Source organism: Benincasa hispida, chromosome 12 (genome assembly GCF_027475165.1).
Source record: "Benincasa hispida cultivar pf3 chromosome 12, pf3_genome.v1.1, whole genome shotgun sequence".
NCBI classification, from domain to species: domain Eukaryota; kingdom Viridiplantae; phylum Streptophyta; class Magnoliopsida; order Cucurbitales; family Cucurbitaceae; genus Benincasa; species Benincasa hispida.
In genome coordinates this window covers 51,822,528-51,848,455 of record NC_143489.1, presented here as the reverse complement: position 1 = coordinate 51,848,455, position 25,928 = coordinate 51,822,528, and the positions used below count along the sequence as shown (strand labels likewise).

The window sequence follows — 25,928 nt, the reverse complement described above, 5'->3', positions numbered from 1 at the left end:
AAAATCAGGTTTCTTTCCTATCCAAAACTCATAAGGTGTCTTTGCAACTACTTTAGTTAGTCTCTATTAAGAATGTAAGTTGTTGTTCTAAGTGCTTCTCCCCATAGTGACTCTGGTAAGGTAGAATGACTAATCATATTCCTTACCATATCCTTAAGAGTACGATTTCGTCTTTGTTCAACAAGGAAGTTGGAATCAAATTCCATCTAAACGACGGTACAACAAAAGTGTCTTAGATAACAATGATCTAAAATGCCCAATTGCTTGTACTACAGTTGATTTACCATCACCCACAAAAATGTTTCTTTCAGCATCAGTTGGCTTTCGGCAATTCAGGCAACCCTACATAGAAGCACCAACATGAGTAGTTGCACCAGAATCTAGCCACCACGTGTTTCTAGGCACTCAAGTCAAATTTACTTCAGAACATACCAAAGTAAGAAATGTACCTTTCTTTTTACGCCAAGCTTGGTATTTGATACATTCCTTCTTTGCATGTCCAGATTTTCTACAAAAGAAACAACGTTTATTTTCTGGTCTTTGTTGTTGTTTCTTATAAGTTGGATTAATAGCTTTAAATTCCTTTTTCCTTTTGCCCTTTTCCTTAGAGGTGCTTGCCAAATGAGCATTTTTTATTCTATCTTGATTCAATCTTTCTTCCTCTTGTACACAGTAAGAGATGAGCTCATGGAGTGTCCATTCATCATTTTTTACAGTTATAACTAATTTTAAATTGGTTAAACTATGTAGAAAGAGAGATCAATACTAAATGTACGAATAAACCATCAGACAGGTCAAGCTTAAATGCTTTCACTTTTGATGTCAAATAAGACATTTCCATAATGTACCTCATAATATTTCCTTTTTCCTTTATATTTAATTGAAATCAAGCGTTGTTAAAACATGCTTGTTTCAGCCTTATCGTTTTTAGCAAAACGTTTTTCTATTTCGACAAGGAAATCTTTGGCATTAGATATCCCTTCAGATAACCTCTAAATGCCTCTGGAATGCCACATTATATGGTCATTAGACATGCGATTTGAGTGGTCCCATTTTTCAAATATATATATATATATATATATATATATATGAGAACTTTCATTTGAAAGGGAAGGAGGTTACTCAATCCTTAGTGTAAGGTCTAGATCAATACACTCTAAGATTATAAAACTATTTTCCTTCCAATCTCTGAATGTACAAGAATGCCCACACTATAATGATCGATATCAAAACAATGTCTCTAATTCATAAAAAATTGTTAGTCACATTCCAAGATATTTAATACAACATCAACATTAAGTCATCATAAGCAATAGTCTTGATGAAATGATCAAATATTGACAATAAATGTGTGTGAAATAATAAAACTATCTTTGGATCGATTTATTATTTAGACACCAAAAGTCCCTATAATTTATCACTTTGAGTATGTTTGAAATTCACGTAAATATTAATCTATCTTTAGGTCGATTAATATTTGCATAAACATACAAAACTCAACGTTAAACAATCTTATGAATAGTCTCCACAAGAGAGATTACTTCAACAGCATCAAATTTCAATTATTCATTCTAATGGTTAACATGACATTAACCATAAAGTTAAAGATAACAAAATATGAATTTATTATCTTCTTGATTTATTAAAATAAAAATAAAAAAAAATTATTAAACAACATGAATTATAAATGATAATGGTTTCTTGTCATAAAAGGCCAAAATAATTAAGGATGAAATGTAAATTATATATTTTTTAAAGACGTTTAATAAGATATAATAACAACTAATCGTTACTAAATGTCATTATTGCAAATCCCATTACAAATTCACGTCAATATGTAATTAAGAAAAAACAACTTATTTGAAGTGAAAAATGTAAGTGAAACATAAAGTACAATAATCACATTTTATCGAACAATGCTTTTAATTAATGCAAATTTCATAACAAAGTTCATGGAAGATATTTTATTTATTTGTTATTATCCCAGTATATGCATGGAATCACCTAGCTAAAACTCAAAATGCATACACACATATAATAAAAGTTATTGAAAAGACAAATTTTCAAGAATCAATGATGGATTGGCTCTGATACCACTTGATGAAAGTATTAAAGACTTCAAAATTGATAAATTTAAATCCATTGATTTATTTCTCGTGTTGAATTCAAGAGAATTGAACTTTAAAAGTGGAAAAGTGGAAACGTACTTGAATCCATTGCAAAGCTGAAATACTGGATAGATGATCTTTCAAATCTAGATAGATCACGTTCTCTTCCTTATGTTGTTTTTTTTTAGAATGGGTGATATTATTATACAACAACAAAGAGGATCCCACAGCCCGAGATCAAGGCATCAAAGCAACAAAGCATAAGCAAAGACAAGGCAACAAAAACAAAACAAAACCAATAGGATAAGACCAGAATAAAACCAACACATAGACGCAAACTCGTAAAACACCAGGAAGAAAGGTAGAGAAAAGAACCAAAAACCCCACAAACTAGGACCCACTAGGAAGTAGAATGAGCACGAACCGTAGAGACCATAAGGTGAACCAGAACAGACACCGACCTCGGTCGACCTCCATGTAGCCGTCGATTATGCTCCTGCCAGATGTAGTATATGGACGCACATCAGAAAACACGGAACAACTTACTACGCACCCCCTTACCCGAACCCACATGGCACAACCAACTCAACTCTACATCCCAACTAGCCACCCGATGCGTCGAATCCAACTGATACAACACACTAGACCACACCTCTCTCTTCCTTTTGTTTGATCTCCTTAGTTTCTCTTCCTATTTTTATAGGTAGAGAGAGAAAACGACCTAATTTCTATATGACGTTGGGGACCATTAATATAATCAATTTAATTCTAATTCATTCCCTCATTAAATTAGAATTAATATGATTATTGATACCTATACTTATAGTTCATATTCTTTTGAAATGTATAATTGTCTAACTCCCATTTATTAATTTAGATAGCAAAAGTAAAACTCATTCATTTTATGGATATGTGGGCCAATAAGACATTTCGAACAAAAAGAAAAAAAAAGTGTGAGGTGGGATGAAATTTTGAAACTTCATCGGTTTAATAATATTTGCAATTGTCAATAAACAATGTAGTTGGTTAGTTTTTAAAACTATAATTATCAATCAGAATCCTTACACATGTCAACTTGTGGCTCATTTTGGCCGTATTTGGTTGCTTAATTACGAATATCTACATTATAATTATTTTATAAATCTTGTCAACAATGTCAATTTATGGGTTTTCTTTTGTTTTGTTTAATTCGAATTATGATTTGAGTTAGAGTTTATATAAACAGAACCTAAGAATAGGAATTATGATGTTACTTGTTTAGGTTAATAAAAAGTATGAGGTGGAATGAAATTTCAAAATTTCATTAGTTTAACCATATATGTGATTATCAATTGTCGTTTTATTCTCTTTCTGATTGGTCAGCTTTTTTTAAACAAAAGTGATTCGGTGTTTTTTAATCATAGTTATGAATAATATCGTTAATTCTTATTAGTTATACATGTATTTATTTTGGCCATATGATCTGATTGGTTATGAATATCTATATTATAACCATTATATAATTCTTTTTAGTTACCAATTTATCGTTTCCGAACATTTTGATTTGAATCGGAATCTGATTTGAGTATATAATTAGAAATAGGAATTACGATGTTATTTAGTTATATTATTTGTTTGAGATAAGAAATGGGCATGAGGTGAAATGAAATTTCGAAACTTTATTGGTTTAACAATATATGCATTATAGTTATATTATTTATGCTTGTTCTGCTTATATCTGATAGGTTAGGTTTTTTAAACAACCTGATTGGTTATCTTTTTTTATATTCGATTGGTTTGTTATTTTTTAAATAATCTAATTGGTTAGTTTTTCTTTATAATATCGAACTCGTTTGTTGTTTTTTTAAACAACATGATTTGTTAGTTATTTTTAACAATCTGATTGGTTTGTTGTGTTTTTAAACAATCTGAATGGTTAGTTTTTTTTTTTTTTTTTTTCCAACCATCTCATTGGTTAGTTTTTTAAACCATACTATCTATTTTTTTTACTATGATTATAAATGAAATCAAAAAGATCGAAACTCTGTTTGGTTACACGTGTCAATTTATGATTTTCTTTTTGTAAAGATTGTGAAGTGAAATTTTCAAAATTTTATTGATTTGACAATATATGTGATTGTTAATTGTCGTTTTATACATATTTATGGGTTAGTCTTGTTTTCAAAAAATATGATTGGTAGGTTTTTTCTTATATTTGATTTTTTTTTAACTCTGATTGGTTAATTGTTTTTTTAAACTATTTGATTGGTTAATTGTTTTTTTAAACCATCTGATTGATGAGTTGTTTAAATAAACAATTTTTTGCTTTGGTTTTTTAAAAAATTAGTATTTTTTTTTTAAATATCGGTTCTTTTTTTTAACACGTGATTGGTTAAGGCTTGTTAGGTAGATAACTCAAATTTTATTTTATGTTTTCAGAATTAAGCAAATATGTGATAGTTGGGTATTTTGAATTTTTTTCTTAAAAACTGTTTTCGAATTCTATGATCCAAATCATGCATATTCTAAAAGTAACATTTTATGTTTTCAGTATATTTAGATTTTGAATTTGAAATTTTAAAATGAAGAATTATACTCAACAAGATAAGAGCATTATCAATTATAGTATTTCATATTATAAACTAAACCATTTTTTGTTAAATTAAAATATTGAATTGTTGGGGATTATGCCCCAAATCTTGTGGTTTGTAATATACAAATGACGATATTCATTATTTTATATAATGAGTTATTTTATTTGACATTTAGAATTATGTAACTCAATCCAATAAACAATATTCAAGGTTATTTAATGTAACTTAAACATGTAAGTGGTTGACATACAAGTAGATCATGTTCAGGTAATAACCTGAATGGTCTGTAGTAATTGTTCAATAGAGAGATCATGGGTACTTAAGGAGTTAGATGTAACTACAGGGGTAAAATAGTAATTTTGATCGAGCTGTAGTTACGAGAAATTCATGAAGGGTCAGCTCACGGTTGATTGGTTATATCCATGGACACATAAATATATCTACAGTGCGGCTGTCGATCTTTAGTGGAATGATCGAAAATTAATGGATGTTGATTAATTAATTAAAAAGTTTAATTAACTAATCTCGTATCCAGAGCATCTAATCTGTAGATCCATTAGGTCCACTTGTTAGTTCACTAAGGATAAAATAAGGAATAAATGGTTTTTGAATAATTTGAATGGTTCAAATCATTTTTAAAAACATTGTATATTAATGTGATTAATATAAAGTATAATGTATATTGATACATTATAATGCATAGTTAATTATGAATGATACATTGTTAATTAATGTTATTATATATATATATATAATAACATTAAACAAGATTGAATATATATATTAAGTTAATTAAAATAACTCCCATTGGGAGTTAGTAGACGTTAAAACGAGAGAGTTGTATAATCTCTCCCTCATTCATCATACTCACGCAGAATACTTAGTGTGTGGGGGTTGAGAGTTTGTTTTCTTCCATAAAAAGGTTATAGAGAAGAAAACACAATGTACTCTCAAGATCTTTCTCAATTTTCCTCTTTGAGTTCCATTCCCTCTCTCAAAACAAAGGATCCCACAATCCTTATTCCTTGTCAGAGAATAGCAAGGAAGTCTTCTTGGTGGTACCCATTGTTAGTGATCAATGCTGCTCGTGGGGAGATTTGTATAAGGGAGATCAAGTTCGAGGTTATTTGTGACTTGGAAAGGAAACACCCAAAAGAGAATCTTTAAGGATAAGTTTCATACTGATCACTTCTCCTTCTTAAAAGTATGCTTAAATTAACGTATATTCTCTTTTCTTCTTTACGTTTTCTTGGTTTCAAAAATAATTATCAAATACACAATGTTTACATGCTTCCACGAGGAATTCAATTCCTTCATGAATATATTATATGATATTACAAATTATAAAAAATAAAAAAATTAACATAAAACAAGTTTAGAAAGTAATTAGTAATGGTTTATATTCAATATAATATTTAGTCATATGATTTTAAAATATATTATGTTGGAAACGGCAGGACCCTCAGAACAACGAACAGTAAACCGTCAAGGCACGATTGTCAAGCAAAGAGCAAAACCTGAAAAACAGAAACTCGTTAAGGTTGAGTCGCATAGCTCGCTCTCTTTAAGACGTTTTGCGACTTTGCCCAAGTGTGCAAACAGGTCTGAAATTGCCACGTCGTCCCCAGGATAAAACAACCAAACGAAAACCGATCGGAAATGTATCATTACCGACGAAACACACACCCTTTCTAAACTCACTGCTCAGAAAAAATAATATTTTTTTATTAAAAATAATCATCACACGCCTCGCCCGATCGGACAGACGGCGGCGCACGTGTGGAATTTCCACCGAACCTACATTGGTCTATCTCCTCACTCCCTCCAAAACATGGGTACTCCTTGGGGCCTAAACCCAAAACACAAAGTTAGAGTACATAAAGGAGACTTCCAACACCAAATTTTCCAATGTGAGATTCTCCAACAAAAAAAGTTGGTTCTCTCTAGTTTTGAAAGTTAAATTTTCACTCAACAATCCCCTACTTGGAAATTTAAACAAAACGAAAAGAAAGGAAAGATTTTCATCGAGCAGTTTCAGTCTATACAACACTATGCATAAGCAAAGGTGTCTTACATCTTGAACCTTTACATAGTGTAGATGATTTAGAATATACTAAAGTAACCCTTAGTTTTGAACTTTATCTCTAACAACATCTCACAGAGTGTTATTAGGGTGTAGTACGAAAGCCCGTGCTTTTAAGGCCTAGCACATGAATCCCGGTTTAGTGAATGCTCCAGAGAGTTTGCCTAAAAACTCCATAGGAAGCGGCCCTCACTTCCACATTCACACAGGTGAGTCTATCAAGGGTACTCCTGTAGCAAGGCACCCCACTTGTCATCAAGTATAGATCTCATTAAGAACTGAGTTCAACCTTTCTTACGCTTCAGGATATCATGCTCAGACTTTAAGTCATAGGAATGGAACTTTGTGTTTTGTTTAGCATGATTCACTATATACCACTCTGATCGGTTATTACCTATTGAACCTGTTTCTTGGGATCTCCATACAGGATGGGTTTTTCTCACTGTGATTCATCTTTTGATAGGTATGAGTCCCATCCTTTCTGAGGTTCTGAAAGCTTTTTCTCTAGCTAGTTCTTTCATCAAAGGATTTGCCAAATTTTCATCAGTCCGTATGTGATCCACTCTAACTGCACCAGTGTGAGAAACTCTCTAATGGTACCGTGCTTACGATGTATTTGACGTCTCCTTCTGTTGTAATAATGGTTCTGAACTTTTGCGATTGTTGCAATACTATCACAATGGATCAATATGGCTGGTACCGGCTTTTCCCATAAGGGAATCTCTGATAGCAGACTTCTAAGTAAGTCTGCTCTTCACTAGCTGTTGCTAGTGCTATCATTTCTGACTCTATCGTAGATTGAGCTAAAATAGTCTGTTTCTTGGACTTCCAAGAGACAACTCCACCAACTATATTAAAGATATAGCCACTTGTAGCCTTTGAATCATCCGAAAAAAAGTTCCAATCAGCATCGCTGATCCTTTCCAGGACAGCGGAAAACTTTTGATAATGTAATCCTAGGTTTTAGGTCTTCTTTAAGTATCTCATAACCCTTTCTATAGCATTCCAATGCTCTTTACTAGGTCTTCTTGTAAACCTACAAAGTAATCTTACAGCATAAACTATGTCAGGCCTAGTGCAGTCGGCAGCGTATCTAAGACTGTCTATGATGCTTGCATACTCAAATTGATTAACACTATCACCAGTGTTCCTGAACAACTTGACACTAGGGTCATAAGAAGTACAAGTTGGTTTATACTCAAAGTAATTATATTTTTTTAGAATCTTTTCTATATAGTGAGATTGATCCAAAGAAATTCCCTTTTCACACCTATTTACTTTTATACCTAAGATTACAATAGCTTCTTCTAAGTCTTTCATGTCGAAGTTCACACTCAATATTGATTTTACATCATTTATGACGTGCAAGTTCAACCCAAAGATCAATAAATCATCTATATATAGACACAAGATAGTGCAGAGATTATTATCAAACTTATAGTAGATGCATTTTTCACTTTCATTGACCTTGAAACCTTTAGATAGGATAAGGTTGTCAATTTTTTCATGTCATTGCTTAGGAGCTTGTTTTAGTCCATAGAGAGATTTGTCTAATTTACACATCTTATTTTCTTGACCATGGACAACAAAACTCTCAGGTTCTTCCATGTAAATCTCTTCTTCAAGTTCACTATTTAGGAAAGCGGTTTTTACATCCATCTGATGTACTACGAGGTTATAAAGGGCAGTGAAAGAGAACAGGACACGAATAGAGGTAATTCTAGTGACAGGGGAAAGGTGTCAAGAAATCTACGTTTTCTCTCTGTCTAAAGCCCTTCACTACTAACCTAGCTTTAAATTTGTCGATAGTCCCATTAGGTCCGAGTTTCCTTCTTAAGATCCATTTGCACCCTATTGCTTTACATCCTGAAGGTAGATCTACTAAGTGTCAAGTTCTATTTGACTCAAGTGAGTCCATCTCATCATTTATAGCTTCTTGCCATAGGTTGGCATCTACTGAGGACAGGGCAACTCTTAGATCTTTAGGGTCTTCTTCTACATTGTAGGTTAGGAAGTCATTTCTGAAATCTTTGGCAGTTCTAGCTCTTTTGCTTCTTCTAGGTTCTGGCTCAGTTTCCTCTCTAGGGTTAGGATTTCTAACTAGGGTTATACCACTTGATCCAGAGCCCCCACTATTCCTTGATTTAAAAGGATACCTATCTTCAAAGAAGTCAACATCGTTTGACTCAATGATCACTTGGTTCACTAGATCATAGAACTTGTAGGCTTTACTATTTAAGGCATAACCTATAAAGACACACTTGTAAGCTCTACTAGCTAACTTTCTCTTTTTTGGGTCAGGAATCCTTACAAAGGCTAGACTACCTCATGTTCTATAGTAGGATAAGTTTGGTTTCTTATTCTTGAGAATTTCATAAGGTGAAGTTTTATTTTTAGATTTCGAGATTTTATTTAGGACATAACACATGGTAAGGATGATTTCACCCCACCAATAAAACGCAACTTTTGAGCTAAGTAAAATAGAAACTACTAGCTCAGCTAAAGTTCTATTTTTCCTTTCGGTTTTTCCGTTCATTTTAGGAGAATAAGGTGCAGTCTTTTCGTGTATTATTCCATGTGAGTTAAAGAATTCATTAAAAATGTCTGAGTTGTACTCACCCCTATCACTATGAAGTCTTTTAGCCTTTCTATTAAAGTGATTCTCTATTTTAGAAACAAAAAGTTTGAAGGCATCAAAAGCATGACTTTTGTTTTTCAGTAAGTATACAAAAGTCAAAGCAGAGCAATCATCAATAAAAGTAATGAAATATCTTTTATTGTTCCTAGTCAATATGCCATCAAATTCACAGACATCAGAATGAATCAAATCAAGAGGCCCAGAATTCCTAAGTACAAATTTATGTGGAGTTTTAGTAATTTTAGCCTGACTACAATACTTACATTTATCAAAATCATTCGTGGATAACTTAGGTATCATTTCCAGCCTAATCATGTTACTAATTAAATTCATATTCACATGATAGAGTCTAGCATGTCAAATATTCATAGAACACAACATATATACAGAAGATTTCATTTTATTAAAGTCTAAATTTAATTTGAACATTCCCTCAGTTGCATACCCTTTCCCTACAAATACATTATTTTTGGTAAGGGTATATAGATCTGCTCCTATAGTTTGAGTAAACCCGACTTTGTTGAGGAGATAGCCCAAAACCAAATTTTTTCGTATCACCGGAGTGTGCAGAACGTCTTTCAGCGTGAGGGTCTTCCCAGAGGTAAACTTCAGTTCCAATAACTTTCGTGGAGTGGTGATCTCCCAACAGAATATTTTTATCCTTAGTTTTAGTATAAGTTTTAAATAGACTAAGACCGTGATAGACATGGCGTGTCGCGCCAATGTCTATCCACCACCCTTCACAACCACCGATCATATTTACTTCTGTGATCATGGCGACTAACAGTTCTTCTGTCAGGTTCACCTGACCAGCAGAACGACGCATGTTCCTACAGTTCCTAGCCATGTGCCCAGGTTTATTACAATTAAAACAGAGGAACTATACCGTTTCTTCTGAAGGGGGCTTCTGTTTTTTCTATTGGTTCGGGTTGTTGGAGCCATAGTTCTGACCTTTCCTCTTTGTCCCCTTAGATTTTTTGTCAGGTTTTACTATGGCAGAGGTGGGTTTCCCAAGTACAGTGTTCACCTCCTCCCTCAGGTCCTACTTTCAGGTTTCTTCCTCGATCCTTAGCCGAGTTATAAGACTCTCCAAGGAGAATTTCTTGGTCTTATGCCTCAAAGTGTTCTTAAAGTCTTTCTAAAAAGGGGGTAGTTTATCAATAATAACAGCAACTTGGAATTATTCGTCTAGAGGCATACCTTCAGTAATTATCTCATAGGCTATCTTCTGAAGTTCATGGGATTGGGTCTCTATGGATTTGTCATCCGTCATCTGGAACTTGAGATAACGGCTAACCGCATATTTCTTCGACCCGGCCTCCTCGATGTCATACTTCTTTTGCAGGGCATTCTAGGCCTCCTTCGCTGTCTTCATTGTACTGTAGTAGTCATACAGATTGTCAGTCAAACCATTTAAAATGAAATTCTTACATAGAAAGTCTTTCTCCTCCCAGCCAACAACTTCTTTTTTCTGTTGTTCAGTTGGTTCTTCTAAAGGGACGATCGGCTTAGCGTTGGTACAAGCTTCGGCAACTTTTTTGACGGTGGGAAGAACAACATCTTTTGCTTCCACCGCTTGAAGTTCGCTCATTCGAACCGAAATGAACGGTTGAGATCAGATATCATAACGTCATTGTTGCTACTGAGGTCCATTGATGATATGGCAACGTCTTAAAATTTTTGAAAATGACAGAACCCTCAGAACGACGAACAGTAAACCATTAAGGCACGACTGTCAAGCGAAGAGCAAAACCTGCAAAACAGAAACTCGTTAAGGCTAAGTCGCGAAGCTCGCTCTCTTTAAGACGTTTCGCGGCTCTGCCTAAGTGTGCAAACAGGTCTGAAATTGCAACGTCGTCCCCAAGATAAAACAGCTAAATGAAAATCGATCGGAAATGTACCGTTACTGACGGGAACATACACCCTTTCTAAACTCACTGCTCGGAAAGCTAAAATGGAGAAGGAGAGGAAAATGAAGTGGGAAATGAAGAAATGAATTATGTGTGACAAACTGCTGAAGACCTCACCTTTTATAGGCCTTCAACGTCGAACTATAGGGAGTGAGAAGGTCGCTCCACCACAGAACGTGCGCAGACGGTACGGATGGGTGGACGAATGGACCGTTTCATCCTTTTTTCCAATTTAAAAAATAATAATATTTTTATTAAAAATAATAATATTTTTATTAAAAATAATCATCATACACTCGCCTCGCCACGCCCGCCCGTCCACCGAACTCACATTGGTCTATCTTCTCACTCCCTCCAAAACATGGATACCCCTTGGGACCCAAAACACAAAGTTGGAGTACACAAAGGAGACTTCCAACACCAAATTTTCCAATGTGGGATTCTCCAGCCAAAAAAGTTTCCAATGTGGGATTCTCCAACAAAAAAGTTGGTTCTCTCTAGTTTTGAAAGTTAAATTTTCACCCAACATATTATCAAACACATTTTGAAAAATTGTTTAAATTGACATTTAAATTCTGAATTTTCTACCAAATGCACATTTGAAAACATGAAATACAACTATGTTTTAATTGAATTTCTTATTTTCAAATTATAGTTTTTTAATTGCCTACTAAACTTGTCTTTAGTTTTTTTTAAAACAATCTAATCGGTTTGTTTTTAAAACCTTGATTGGTTAGATATGAATAATATCAAAATCATTTTACAATTCATAGTTCATTTTGGTCATATCTCATTGGTCAGTCATGAATATCTTCGTTAAAACTATTTTGTGATTCTTTTTAATTACCCATACCAATTTATGGGTTTCTATTCAGTTTAAATGAGATTTTATGCTAAGTAATATAAATTGAAACTATAAAATAGATGTTGTCGATGGCAAAATCCGGCTAATTGAACTCACTTGGCTTTCATGTGTTGCCTGTTGGGATGGTATCCTAAATCTCTTATATTCTCGTAGTTTGTAAACCTATGTAAAAAATTGTTATTAATAAAATAATTGTTATTTTATGTGCAATTACTCAATCCAATAAACTAAGATCTTAAGTTATTTTATATAACTTAAACATGTATGTAAAGACATACAGGTAGATCATGTTTAAGTGATAACCTGAACGATTTGTAGTAGATGGATAAGATTGGGTACCTTATCCTAGTGACACTGTGGATACGGCCCGCATTGTAGTTGTTACAAAAGTTGTAAAGTGCTGCAAATGATCTGATACTAATCATTCATGTGGAGACATATAAGTAGGGGTATCCTATACAAAGAGTTTTTATAAGACTGAACCGCAATATGAATAATCTCTCTTTATAACATTGTTGTTAGATGATACATACATTTAACCAGGATGACCATAGGTGACTTAATCTGAATCTTGAGTGAGCTTTGAACTCCTGCTTATGAGGATAGTTCTGTGATTTGCTTGGGTGAGAGTGGCCAAATTTGCCGACTCAATAAGCCTAATCTTTTCGGGATTCATCTGATTGGGGAGCTATGAGCGCAACTACATAAGAAAGAATTCACTTCTTCTCTATTGTTAGGGTAAGTAGAGAAATTGCTCCATTAAGAGTTAATTTTGGGGCTTGAACAATGTTGCACTACACCCTCTCCTGGCTCGATAAGGGTTCAGTTATAGTTAGATTATAACTAATTTTCATTAGAGGGATCAACGATACTTAAGGAGTTAGATATAACTACATGAGCAAAACGATAATTTTGGCCCAATTGTACTTACGAGAAATTTGTGAAGGGTCGACGCAGTGTTGATTGGTTATATCTAATGGATACAAAAATATATCTATTGTGCGAAGAATGCAACTATCAGTCTGTGGTGAAGTAATCGAGAGTTAATGAAGGTTGATCAATTTAATTAAAGATTTAATTAAATAATCAAGCATCATTGAAGCTTCATTCTATAGGTCCATAAGGTATCTTTATTAGCACAATTTGGATCAATGAGCAATAGAATTAATTTTGAATTAATTTGAGTTGTTCAAATTAATTAAAGAAGATTAATTATATAAGACACAATTAATATAATGTATATGATACATTATAATATAAAGTTTTAATGAGAAAACTGAATATTTTTTTAATGGAAATTTGTATTGAATAATACAAAAGGGAAAAAATGTGATTATATACCACATTTTTAATATTTGCTATTATAGCAAATATTGACCGGTCAAGCTTTCCTTTTTTTCAAAATTCCAAATTTACCCTCTCTTTTCCTTTATTAACTTTCCTTTTTCACGTTCGTCACCTCTTTTGAACATTGTCGTTCGTGACCTTCTTCTTCTTTCACAGTGATTATATCTATCATCTCCATGAAATCAAATCAATGAAGCTCCATGATACTTTTTGCTTTCCTTTTTGCTGTTCTTTCCTTTTCTTTCAAGGTGAAATATCGATGAATCAGTCTCCATTATATCCCATTCATGAAGCTCCGTGATACTTCGATCAGTTCCAATTCGTGAAGCTCCGTGATACTTCGATCAATTCCGATTCGTGAGTTCGTTTTTCTTTTTTCGATTTCATCTTTGATTGGGAGTTTTTTTTCTTTTAGCTTTCGTTCTTGTTTTTTCGATTCTATTTTTCAATTTTTCCTAAATAGTTTCTGGTCATTTAGTATTTTCTTTCTCTTTTTCTCAAGAACCAAATGATTTCTTCAGCTCACTGTGAACATAATGGATTGTGAGCAGAGTTTGTGTGCCTTCATGAAATTTTGCTTTGTTCATTGTGTTGATATTTTGAGTTTTGATTGATTAATTAAGTTAGGGCTTGCATTCTTCACTATTTTATTTGATACTGTATATTCTTTCTATAAATATATAAGTGTATTTTGATGTTTGATATTTTTAGGTTTGACATTACAGCTATATTGGCTTTGTGTTTGTCATTGATAATGTCTATTAGTGTATTGGAAGATATTAGTGGCTATCATTGATAATGTCTATTAGTGTATTGGAAGATATCAGTGGCTATCATTGATAATGTCTATCATTGATAGAATGTGTGATTTCTATCATTTTTTATTTGTTCATTAATTTTTATTGATATCCATGGAAAGACATGCCTAGTTTTAGATTGGTATCAATGATATTGATAGATTTATATTTGCTTTTGATAGCTCTTAGAACGTATTGATATTGTTATTCAATAGTTTTTGTTTTACTTTTGCAGGAATTTTAAAACACGGTTATTCCAATAGTTGTTTTTCATAGTGGAATATGGAATGAAAAATACTGTTATGTGAATTACCAATCTACTGGAGTTTTAGTAGATGATATAATGGTTTTTGAAGATTTTATGGGTTTAATAGTTAAGGAGATTTGTTTGGATGTGTCTACTTCTTCTATAGAACTTTCCGTTCTATTAGATTTTGTTATGAATAAGGTTCAAAATGTAGTTCAAATTTGTGAAGATAAGGATATAGCTTGGTTTTTGGCTTTAGTTAAGGAACACAATACACAACATCCTTTGGTTGCTCATGCAGTAGTTCACGTTTGGAAGTGTCTTCTAATGTTGTTTCTAGTGAAGCTGAGAATTATTTGTTTACTGTTCCTTCTTCTAAACCTGTGATTGATGATGTTGATTTTCAAGTGATTATGGATATATATTGCTCGTGATTTGAAAGAAAAAGATGTGTCTGCTAGCAAAGAGATTTTATCAAATTGTTTTTACTTGATAGCGGTTAAGAAGAATTTTGAATTTAAGACTATAACGTCAAATTCAAGAGCAATTGTGTTTCGATGTATTCAAGATGGTTGTCAGTGGTATGTGAGGGCGTCCCGTTACAAGCGGAGTGTTTTGTGGATGCTTAGGATGTTTATTGATATTCATTATTGTTCTATAAAAAGTATTCAAACTTGTCATAGGCAAGCTTCTTTGTCTTTAATAACTGAATGTTTAAGAAATGATTTTAGATTTAGTTCTTCTCATACCTTAACTCCTAGTGATATTGTGAATAAAGTCCATAAGGAATTTGGAGTAACTATTAGCTATTATAAAGCATGGAAGGCAAAAGAGCAAATAATGAAGTCTTTGAAGGGCGATGCATGTGAATCATATGCTTTGATTCCAAAGTTTTTGTTGAAGTTAGAAGAAAAGAATCCAGGTTTCTTGTTTCTGACTTATTATATGATCTATCAATGATAGCTTCTATCACTGATTAGAGTTTATTACTGATATCTTCCATCACTGATAACATGAAAATAATGGAAGCTATTGGTGATGGACTGCAACCAATGATAGAAGCTATTGGTAGTAGGCATCAATCAATTATATACCTTTTGCAATCTGCCTTAATTGTTTATTTTCTTCTTTTAGGTACATTTACTGCCTATGAAACTGACATAAATGGGCATTTTAAGTATTGTTATATGGCTATTGGAGCATCAATTGAGGGTTGGAAGCATTATAGGCCTAATATATCAGTTGATGGGACGTTCTTGAAATATAAATATGTCGGGACTCTTTTGACGGCTTCAACAATTGACGGTAACAATCAGATTTTTCCTCTTGCTTTTAGTATTCTTGACTCTGAAAATGATGCATCCAGGAGATGGTTTTTTTAGAATTTAAAGAAAAGTTTTGGTGAACGAGAAGGATTAGTCATTATTTCTGATCGACATTTTAGCATTCCAAAAGGTGTTATGAATGTTTTTTCAAATGTTGAGTATTGTATTTGTCTACGACACCTTTTGCAAAATATGAAGTTGATTTATAAGGATTCTTTAATTGATGACATATATTATAGTTGTGCAAAAGCTTATACAATTGATAAGTTCGAGTTTTATATGAAATGGATGGAATCAATATATCCTACAATTCGGGAATATCTCAGTAAAGTTTGTTTTGAGAAGTGGGCACGTGCACATTCTAGGAGAAGAAGGCATAATATGATGACTACTAATATTTCAAAGTGCTTGAATAATATTTTGAAAGAGCCTAGGGAGTTCCCCGTTGCATCCTTACTTGATTATATTAGAGAAATACTTCAAAATTGGTTTTATGAAAAAGGTCAATCAGCATTATCCATGAAGACTGTTTTGACTAATTGGGCAGAGTCTGAGTTGCGAGAGCAACACAATCAGTCAAGAAGCTTCAAGGTACAAATACCTTAACTATTAGAAAATATCATTAATAACATGTTATCAGTGATAGTTTTTCTTTTCACTGATAGCTTGAAAATATTTAATCAGGTAGGGATAGCATCACTTACAATTTCATTTATATTTTAGTTTTCATTGACATTCCATTAGTTCACCTAGTTGATTACATTTTGTTGACTGTTTTATTTTTCAGGTTGATCCTATTAACAATGAAGAATATAAAGTAGTTGATGGGGACAATCACTTTTTGGTAAATTTGGCCTATAAATCATGCAGTTGTCGTGTTCGGGATTTGGTGGAGATTCCATGTGCTCATGCTTGTGCTATTATTCGTGGGCTAAATTTAGATATATATACTTTTGTGTCAGACAACTATTTTTGCAGTACATTGTTATCAACCTATAAAGGATCAGTTTATCCTATTGGAAATCATTCTGATTGGAGATCTATCGATGTTGGTGTGAATGTATTACCTCCAATAGTTAAACGTCCGACTGGACGACCACGTAAACAAAGAATATTATCAATTGGTGAAAAGAAAAAAAGCTCGAAGTGCAGTCGATGTCATCGTCGTGGCCATAATTGTTGGACATGCAAATTTCCACCGGTTGTTTAATGAAGAAGCTTGATTTGTAATTGATGTTTGTAATGAAGAAGCTTGTTTTGTAATTGATGTTTGTCGTCAATTTATCAATGATAGTGAGATAGCCGATGTTTTTCACCAATTTGTTAATTAGATTGTAGTTGTTGCTTTTTGTCATCAATTTAACCATTAGATAGTGAGACAATTTGTTATTGATGTTTGTCATAAATATATTAGAGACCTTGTTAGTAATGTTTTGGTAGTGGAACAGATTTTGTTGTTGATATATCCATTCTTTAGTCAATATGATGCTTCACAATATGATGCTTTTATTTATGAAGCTTTTGTTTTCCTTTAGCCACAACAATTAAAAGAAATGATATCAAGCTATCTGTAATAGCTTCTGTCAGCAATTAATACAATGAAGTGATAGATTCTATCACTGACAGTAGATAAGCATTTTTTTAGAAGATCCATCGATGATAGATTTTATCACGGATAGAATCGCCAACCAAATGCTACATGATCATATAGCATGACCGATACCATACTATCAGTGATAGAAGCTGTGCAGCTTGTGTTTAGAGGATTTTGTAAGGAGGATATCGCTCTCGGGAGAAATCTCGCTAGGAATTGAGGTGAGTATCGCTAAGAATTTCACAGGAAAAGCTTGGTATTGCTCTAGAGGGTATCGTTGGTGTTGCTCTAGAGGGTATCGCTGGTGTCGCTCTCGAGTGTATCGCTGGTGTGCTGGTGTCGCTCTAGAAGGTATCGCTGGTGTCGCTCTAGAGGATCTCGCTAGTGTCGCTCTAGAGAATCTCGCTAGTGTCGCTTGAGGGGATCTGTTATTCTTCAGTAAATGTAATATCTTGGTTGCATTCATGTATTTATGTAATCTTTGTAGAACCTTAAGGGAGGTTTGCTGTTTATATTACTAGTGTTTTAACAGGTTGGTATTTAGATTAAAAGTCTCGGGTGGTGGGTGCTGGCAGGAGGGGCTAGTAACAACCTCTAAAATAAATTGAAAGTTGCAACTATATCAATCACATTTATGAAGGATTCATATTGATTCAATATAACTATCATTGATCTTGTAAAATAACAATGTAATTTCTAAAATCATAACAATCACTGTATATTGTCAAAATAATTTCCAAACTATTGTCAAACAGAAGTCCATTGTCAATAAACAAGTCTATCTATTGTCAATCAAAGTTGTGATAATTTGAGATCAAAGCTTGGAGCGTCGTCATTCCACCTTGGAGACTGCCTTGTAGCTTTGCTTGGAGACACCTTGGTAGATACATTTGGAGAGACCTTCTTTTTGTCTTTATTTTGTTTCTTTGCGTTCTCCAAGATTTTCTTCGTTGGTTTTGCTTGTCTTTTTGGTCTCTTGTTGTCCTCTATATTTTTTATGACAACCTTTGGTCAATATTTTTTTGGACTCTTTTTAAGAGTCTTTTCAATCACCTGAAATCATGGAATCAAATATACCATGACATCAATGTGCTATCAGTATCAGTCAAGTAAATAAAACTTCCTATTATTTATACGATCACTCATAACAAACTATCAATAATAACGTGTTATCACTGATAGTTGATTATCAATGATTTCAGATATCACTGATAGCATGCTAATGTTATAATTAAGATCATCAATCAAGCAATACTTACATTCTTTTTCGTCATATCTTCTTTATCTTTTTCTTCTTGATCTTCCTCTTCATCTTCAGGATCATCATGCAATTGTTCTTGCTGGACATTCTCTTGATCATCTTAAGCCTCTTTGTCCTTAACAGTGTCAACTTTAGTCTGCGTGCATATATCATTTTTGTTATTGTACTTCTTTACAAAAAAAGAAAATCATAAGTTTTACCTCTAGAACTTCCAAACTTGCATCTAAAAGCTCTAAACTAGATGATGGCGCTTTGTTCTTCTCAAAAGATTCTTGAGATTGCTTTTCACCACCTTCTTCTTTTTGTGGAAGTTTATCACTGATAGCTTCTTTTATGTGGCCCAATATATCAAGAATCTCCTTGTGCTTTTCATTGATGTCCTTCTTAATATCTTCTTGTCCTCTTTTTAATTCTTTAATTGCCTCTTGTAATGATGTAATTCTTCTCCCAGTTGACATTTGTTTTCTTTCTTTTTCTTTTTCAATTTCCATCTCCCTGGTTTCCACCTCCGCAAAATAGGCATAATAATTGGATTGCAATTCTTGTTCAGTTGGAACAAATGAAGCAACAGTAAACTGAAAGTTTAATAAAGATGTTAATGATACAGCTAATTTATAGAAATAATCACTGATTTCAAGCTATCACTGATTGCTTCTATCTACAATAACATGCTATCAATGATAGAAGATATCACAATAGTTCCAAATGACTGATAGAAGTTATCACTGGTAGTGGTATCTTCTATGTCATAAAAGCTTAAACATCAGTTATAGTTTCTATCATTTGATAGCATGCTAATAATATATATAAATAAAGGAAATAACAGTGATAAAATTACACCAGTGGCTTTGAAAATATTGTTGTTGATGTGTTACCAATCATTAGGTTCTTAAGACTCCCATTGAGTAAGTCTAGGTACATCGCTTTTTACTCTTCGTGCAAATCTAATATTGGGGTTGGATAATCTTAGTATAATTTTAAAAGCCCAATATAACAAAGCTAGTGGAAATCCTTGGAGGAAAATGGAAGATGGCTTATTGATGACAACCTTCTTAAAAAACTCTATAGTTAGTTCAAAAGAAACTCTGCCCCATGGATAAGATCTAAACCTTTCTTCGTCATCCAACATTTTTAGATGCTTCCAACTTACTTTGTTATGTCCTTGTGTAGGAATTAGGAAGCTTTCTAGAAAATACAAGTGTGCAAGTTTGACCTTTATATCAATGGGTATGTTGACATCAGAACCTAATAAATTAAAAGTAGGTTGGAGCTCTCTTCTTATAATTTTTTATTTGTCTTGCAAAAGAAGTTCCTAATCGTGTGGTCCATTGATTCCTGTTCACTATAGATACCATCTATAGGGTAATCATCACAATTTAAACCTATTACTAAACAAAAATCCTTGAGGCCAAATTCTGAAATATGTCCTTCTAAATTAAAGGCCAATATATTTTGCTTGGTAGTTGTGCATTGCCTTCTAATAAGGTGTGATATGAGTTGGTTGGGCATCCTTTTCATTGTCATATCTAAGAAGTGCCCAAAAGGACCTTCTCTAAATAGTTGGAGTGATGTCTCATCTAATTTTTCTATGTTAGACAGGACATTTAAACTTATGAAGGAGTTGACTTTTAATGGATTTGTCCATTCACTTTCTGGAACAATTAATAATTTTCCTGTATATAAAACAATAATATAAATGTAAGAAAAAAGCAACCACAAATCTATATAAATTTATAAAATATCATTAGATTGTGACCTTGATCTTCTTATGTTTTTTCCCAGATGTTGATCCTTCCAATGTTTTTCTATTTTCTTTCTCCATTTATCCTAAAAAAAACATGTGAGACCATTACATTCATATCATTGATAGCAATAATAGTGATAGATACTTTTCCTATGAATAAACAATCATCAAATCACAGTACAGGGAACTAAATTAGCATCAATGATAGCATCCATTAGTGATAATTTTTTGATAGACAAATCCATCAACAAACAATCAATGAACTGTCAACATATTGTCTAAAGTATCAGTGATAACTTCTATCCTACAAACAAACATGTGGAACCATTACATTCATATCATTGATAGTAATAATAGTGATAGATACTTTTCCTATGAATAAACAATCATCAAATCACAGTACAGGAAACTAAATTAGCATCAATGATAGCATCCATCAGTGATAGTTTGTTGATAGACAAATCCATCAACAAACTATCAATGAACTGTCAACATATTGCCTAAAGCATCAATGATAACTTCAGTTAAACAACAATAAATAACTAAATTAGCATAATATTCATTGAAACATCAGCAAATCACAACGAACACAGTACTAATCTTCACATAATTAGCAATCAAACACGGTCAACAATAAACTATCTACATATTCCTCGAAAAACTAGCAAATTACAATCAACATTCCAAATAATCTTCACATAATCAACATTTTGATGACTATTAGTCTATGGTGACTACACTGTGATGACTACACTATGACCAAAATGCATAATAAAATGAAACACCTAAAAATGCTGGAGAATGCATGTAGCCCTAATTTGAAATAACTATTTATCTTTTTATATAAACTGTCAATGGAAGAAGAACGAAGCCCTATGTTTTCGAATTCTTGCTATCAGTGATGAAGAGATGAACAAAGGAAAAAGAAGAAACGAAGAAACGAAGAAGAACAACGTAACTTTTGAAGTTTGGAGCGAAATCGATGGGGAAGAAGATGACACTGTCGAAATCAAAAGGTTGAAATCGGAAGGAGACGGCACTGTCGGAGCTCGAAAGGGTTGGAAGTGTTTTTCGCGTTTTTTGGAAGAAGATGAAGGGTCGAAATGAAATTTATAATTAATAAAATAGTCCTTTACATTGTGGCCAAACGGTTTTATATGGACCCATGTCCATTTTAGTCTTTTCCTTTTTCTGGGCTAAATCTTTAATATAAAAACTATACTTGCAAATACTTTTATCTTACCACATAAACTCTAATATTTATTGTAAAATAAATATTCATGCAACTTTCCCTATTTGAATATGATTCAAATATTAATTATATGAATATGATTAATATAAAATATAATTAATATAACGTATATGATAGGTTATAATATAAAGTTTTAATAGAATAAATGAATATTTGAATATGATTCAAATATTAATTATATGAATATGATTCATATAAAACCTATAGGTTAAAATGAATATGAATGTAATTCATATTAATTCTATAGGTTACATGAGAGATTAATAAACTATAGGTTATATTATATGTGATATAATATATACTATAGATTATATGTGATATGTGATATAACATAAAGTTTTATTGATATATAATAAGGTTGGTTATTATATATTTTATTTAAAATTTAAATTATTTTTTAAATCTTAAATAATTTGGGACCCATTAATCTAGCAACTCCAATACGTGAAAACAGTTCCATGTTTTGACAGAGAGTGAGATCTCCTTCTTCCTCCTACACCTCACTTTAGAGAACGGGTCTTTGAATTTCTCTTACAAATATCTTCTTCTCTCTTCTCCCATAATTGATCCAAGAGTGAGGCCACAACTCCTCCACGGTTCTCAACCTTGAGAATAATGAGGAAGCCTTTATAGTGGTGCCCATCTCCATTTGCTGCATTTTCTTGGTGAGACCAGGGAAGAATTGTTACCGTCATGAGATCGAGAGAGAATTCGTGAAGAAGTAACGATTTTCTTCTTTTCCATCTCCTTATAGCATACTGACTTGAGATTGTTTATCCTGTGATTTAGTTCTTCTCTGTATTTTTTGTTTGTATCTCAAATTGAAATTAAAATCGTATGGCGTTCACGCATTTTCGCTTGAAATTCAATCTCTTCAATTAGTATCAAAGCTAAATTGTGCAATTTTAATTTCCAATTTGTTTCGAAAATCATAGATTGGGTGGGATATTACGTTCGGCATTGTGATTTGATAAAAAGTTACTTGCAAAACAATAAAAATAACACACCGGTGTAATGTTTGCCACAGACACTCTGATGTTTAAATCAAATCTCAACACAAATGTCAGAGCAAGGAGTTTTAGGGAGGATATGAACTTACTTTTTACAGGGTTGTCATGCTATGTTTATAATGGAGTTAAGAGTCTTCCTTATCCCTTTAGGATATGGAATCTACTTTCTTTACCTATTTGAAAACCAGACATTCAGGGCTAGACTTGGGCCACTAGGGATGTTCAATAATAGAGGGTCAATGGTCGATCTAGATTGGCCACTCGTGAGGGATTATTGGCTTTGACCTTGGCCTCTGAGGCTAAAGCAGTCCAATCGGGTATTACCCCAATTGCTTTTTCTCCCCATTTGTTTGGAACTGTCTTAGGTCCACTTTCTGCCGATCTTGGATCCGTTTTTTGTGATTAGGTAACTCTTCTGGTTTTACCTTTATCTTCATCTTTTACTAGTCAAGAAGTACCCATAACATATGCATTTTCTTTGTTGATGCCAAACAATCGTTTTATGCATATCTGATAGGCTAGTGTTTTTTCTTAAACCATATATTTGGTTAATTATGAATACGATGATTAGAATTCTTTTCAATTATAGATGTCAATTAATGCCATATTTGATTTGTTAATTATAAATATTCAGAACTATTTCGTGATTCTTTTTACTTACCAATGTCAATTTATTTTTTTCTATTTGTTTTAGTTTAAATCGGATTCTAATCTGAGTTGAGTTATATAAACAAAAACTAAAAATCAGAATGTCATTAATATTCTTGCTTGTTTGGGTTAGAAAATGTGTGTGAGGTGAGATGAAAATTTTGGAACTTTATTGGTTTAACAATATATGTCATTCTCGATTGTCGTTTCATGCTCGTTCTACCTATATCTAATTGATTATCATTTTATGCTTCTTCTTTTTTTGTGATTTGATTGGTTAGTTTAAATGGTTCGTGTTAGCCTACATCTGATTTCTTAGTTATGAATATCTACAAAATGATTTGTAACTATTTTGTGAATCTCTCTCATTATAGATGTTGATTATCATTTTCTTTTCTTTTTTATTTAAATGGGATTCTAATATATAATGAGTGATATAGATATAAATTAGGAATTATGATGCCATTTATTTATTTTATTATTTGTTTGGGTAAAGAAAAGAGTTAAATTATCTCAACTTCATTGGTTTAACATGTATGCAGTTTTTATTCTTGGAAGAGTAGTGTGGTGAGTCAGGGTAGTGCACGAGTGGTGTGGGATGAGGTGTACTTGTCGTTGGGAGTGGGGTTGGGTGTGAAGCATGTGGCCTCTTGGAACTAGGCTACTATTATGAAGTTGATCTGGCTTCTCTTAATTAAATCGAGGTCATTATGGGTGACGTGGGTGGAGGCGTATGTTTTCCATGGGCGGTCGTTGTGGGTTGTTCGGAGTGAGGTTGGGAGGTATTGGTGCTTGAGGGCTATCTTGTGTAGAGATAGATTCAAGCATCTGGTTCGTTTGATGATCGGCGATGGACGGTCTTGTTTTGTTTGGTGGGATCCTTGGCCGCTGGGGTGTGCGATTTTGGATTCAACGGGTCTACGGTGGTTCATGATGCAAAGAGTAGTTTGGAAGCGCAGTTGTCAGAGTTCATGGATGGTGAGGGAGGTTGGAGGTGGCCTACAGTGTCTTGGGAGCTGCTTGAGATCTGGAGTCTTATCCAGGCAGTGGGGCCTAGGGTGAGAGGGGAGGATTATTGGGTTTGGGTGCCAGATGGTAGTGGTCGGTTTTCTATCTCTAGTGTTTGGGAGAGTATGTGTCCTCTTCGTCCTAGGGTGTCTTGAGCTGGTATTTTGTAGGCGGGGGGGTGGTATTCCGCGTCACCCCTTTTGTGCGTGGTTAGCGGTGAGGGACAGGTTGGGTACATGGGATTGGTTGAGGAGTTAGGATGTGGTGTCAGAGGGGGGTGTCTTCTATGTGGGAGAGGTGTGGAGTCACAGGATCATTTATTTTTTGAGTGTGGGTTTAGGAGAGAGATGTGGTCTAGTATGTTGCGTCAGTCGGGTTCGACGCATCGGGTGGCTGGTTGGGATATAGAGTGAATTGGTTGAGCCGAGTAGGGTCGGGTAAAGGGGTGTGTAGTAAGTTGTTCCGTGTTTTCTGGTGTGCTTCCATATATTACATCTGACAGGAGCGTAATCGGTGGCTGCATGGAAGTCGACCGAGGTCGATGTCTGCTCTGTTTCCCTTATGGTCTCTATGGTTCGTGCTCGTGCTACTTTTTGGCGGGTTGACCTTCTTGTTCTTATCTAGTGTGTGTACGGATGTTTTTTCTTTTTGAACTTCACGATGTTCTCTGTTTTGCTGTAGCCCCTAGTGTCGGGTTTTGATTCTTTTCTCTGCCTTTTTCCCTGGTGGTTTGCGTGTTTACGTTTTTGTGTTAATTTTTTTCGGGTCTCAGCCTATATCTGGTTGGTTAGTTTTTATGGTTCCTTAGTTTTTTATAAGCAATATGATTGGTTAGTTATGAATACGATCATAATCATAATCCTTTTTAGTTATAGATGTTAATCCATCTTAATGGTTGTTTTGGTCTATATTTGATCTATTAGTTAGAATATATGTTGGTTGATTGATAAATAGGAACTAGGTTGTTCGACGAGATTTTTGAAGAAATTTAATTCGTATAATGAACTTGTATTTGTAATAATTTAAGTATAGTGGATACAATCTCTAGTATATATTCCCTTGATGCTTTCTCTCAAATGTTGAATGAAAGTTAAAACTCTTAAGTCTTCTATCTTCAAGAACTTGTAAACTTGGGATTGAACAAAGCTCCAATCTTCTGGAATTCAAGAAAATTTTAGTCTTTCTAGTCTTCAATCTTCAAAAAGTTATAATCTTGAGACCAAAAACCTTTGAGTCTTGAGAGTTTCAGAACTTTAATCTTCGTGTCTCTAGAGCTTTAACATTTCGTTGTTAATTCTTCCAACCTCCAAAAATAAAGGGGAAAGCCTCTATTTACAGAGGTTTCCTATAGCCTTTATTGATGGAAAAATAGGCATGCGCAATGGAAAAGATAATCGATTTTACTCTAACTGCACAAATAAAACATGCAACCCCAAATAAACTAATTAGGGTTATTTTGAAATATTTCCTTTGAAGCTCCCGAAAGTCGTCTATCTCCGCTCGAACACAAACAGGAAA

The 25,928-nt window shown here is 33.4% G+C and overlaps 1 protein-coding gene across 1 annotated transcript; it reads left to right on the top strand.

Moving 5' to 3' along the window:
• Window positions 1–14,664: 14,664 nt before the first annotated feature.
• Window positions 14,665–17,835, top strand: LOC150032057 (uncharacterized). Its single transcript, XM_090308367.1, has 8 exons — window positions 14,665–14,813; window positions 14,909–14,975; window positions 15,091–15,149; window positions 15,252–15,490; window positions 15,703–15,940; window positions 16,133–16,484; window positions 16,681–16,737; window positions 17,734–17,835. Exons 1-8 carry the CDS (start codon window positions 14,665–14,667, stop codon window positions 17,833–17,835), a joined length of 1,263 nt encoding a protein of 420 aa, XP_090164493.1.
• The last annotated feature ends 8,093 nt before the right edge of the window (window positions 17,836–25,928 follow it).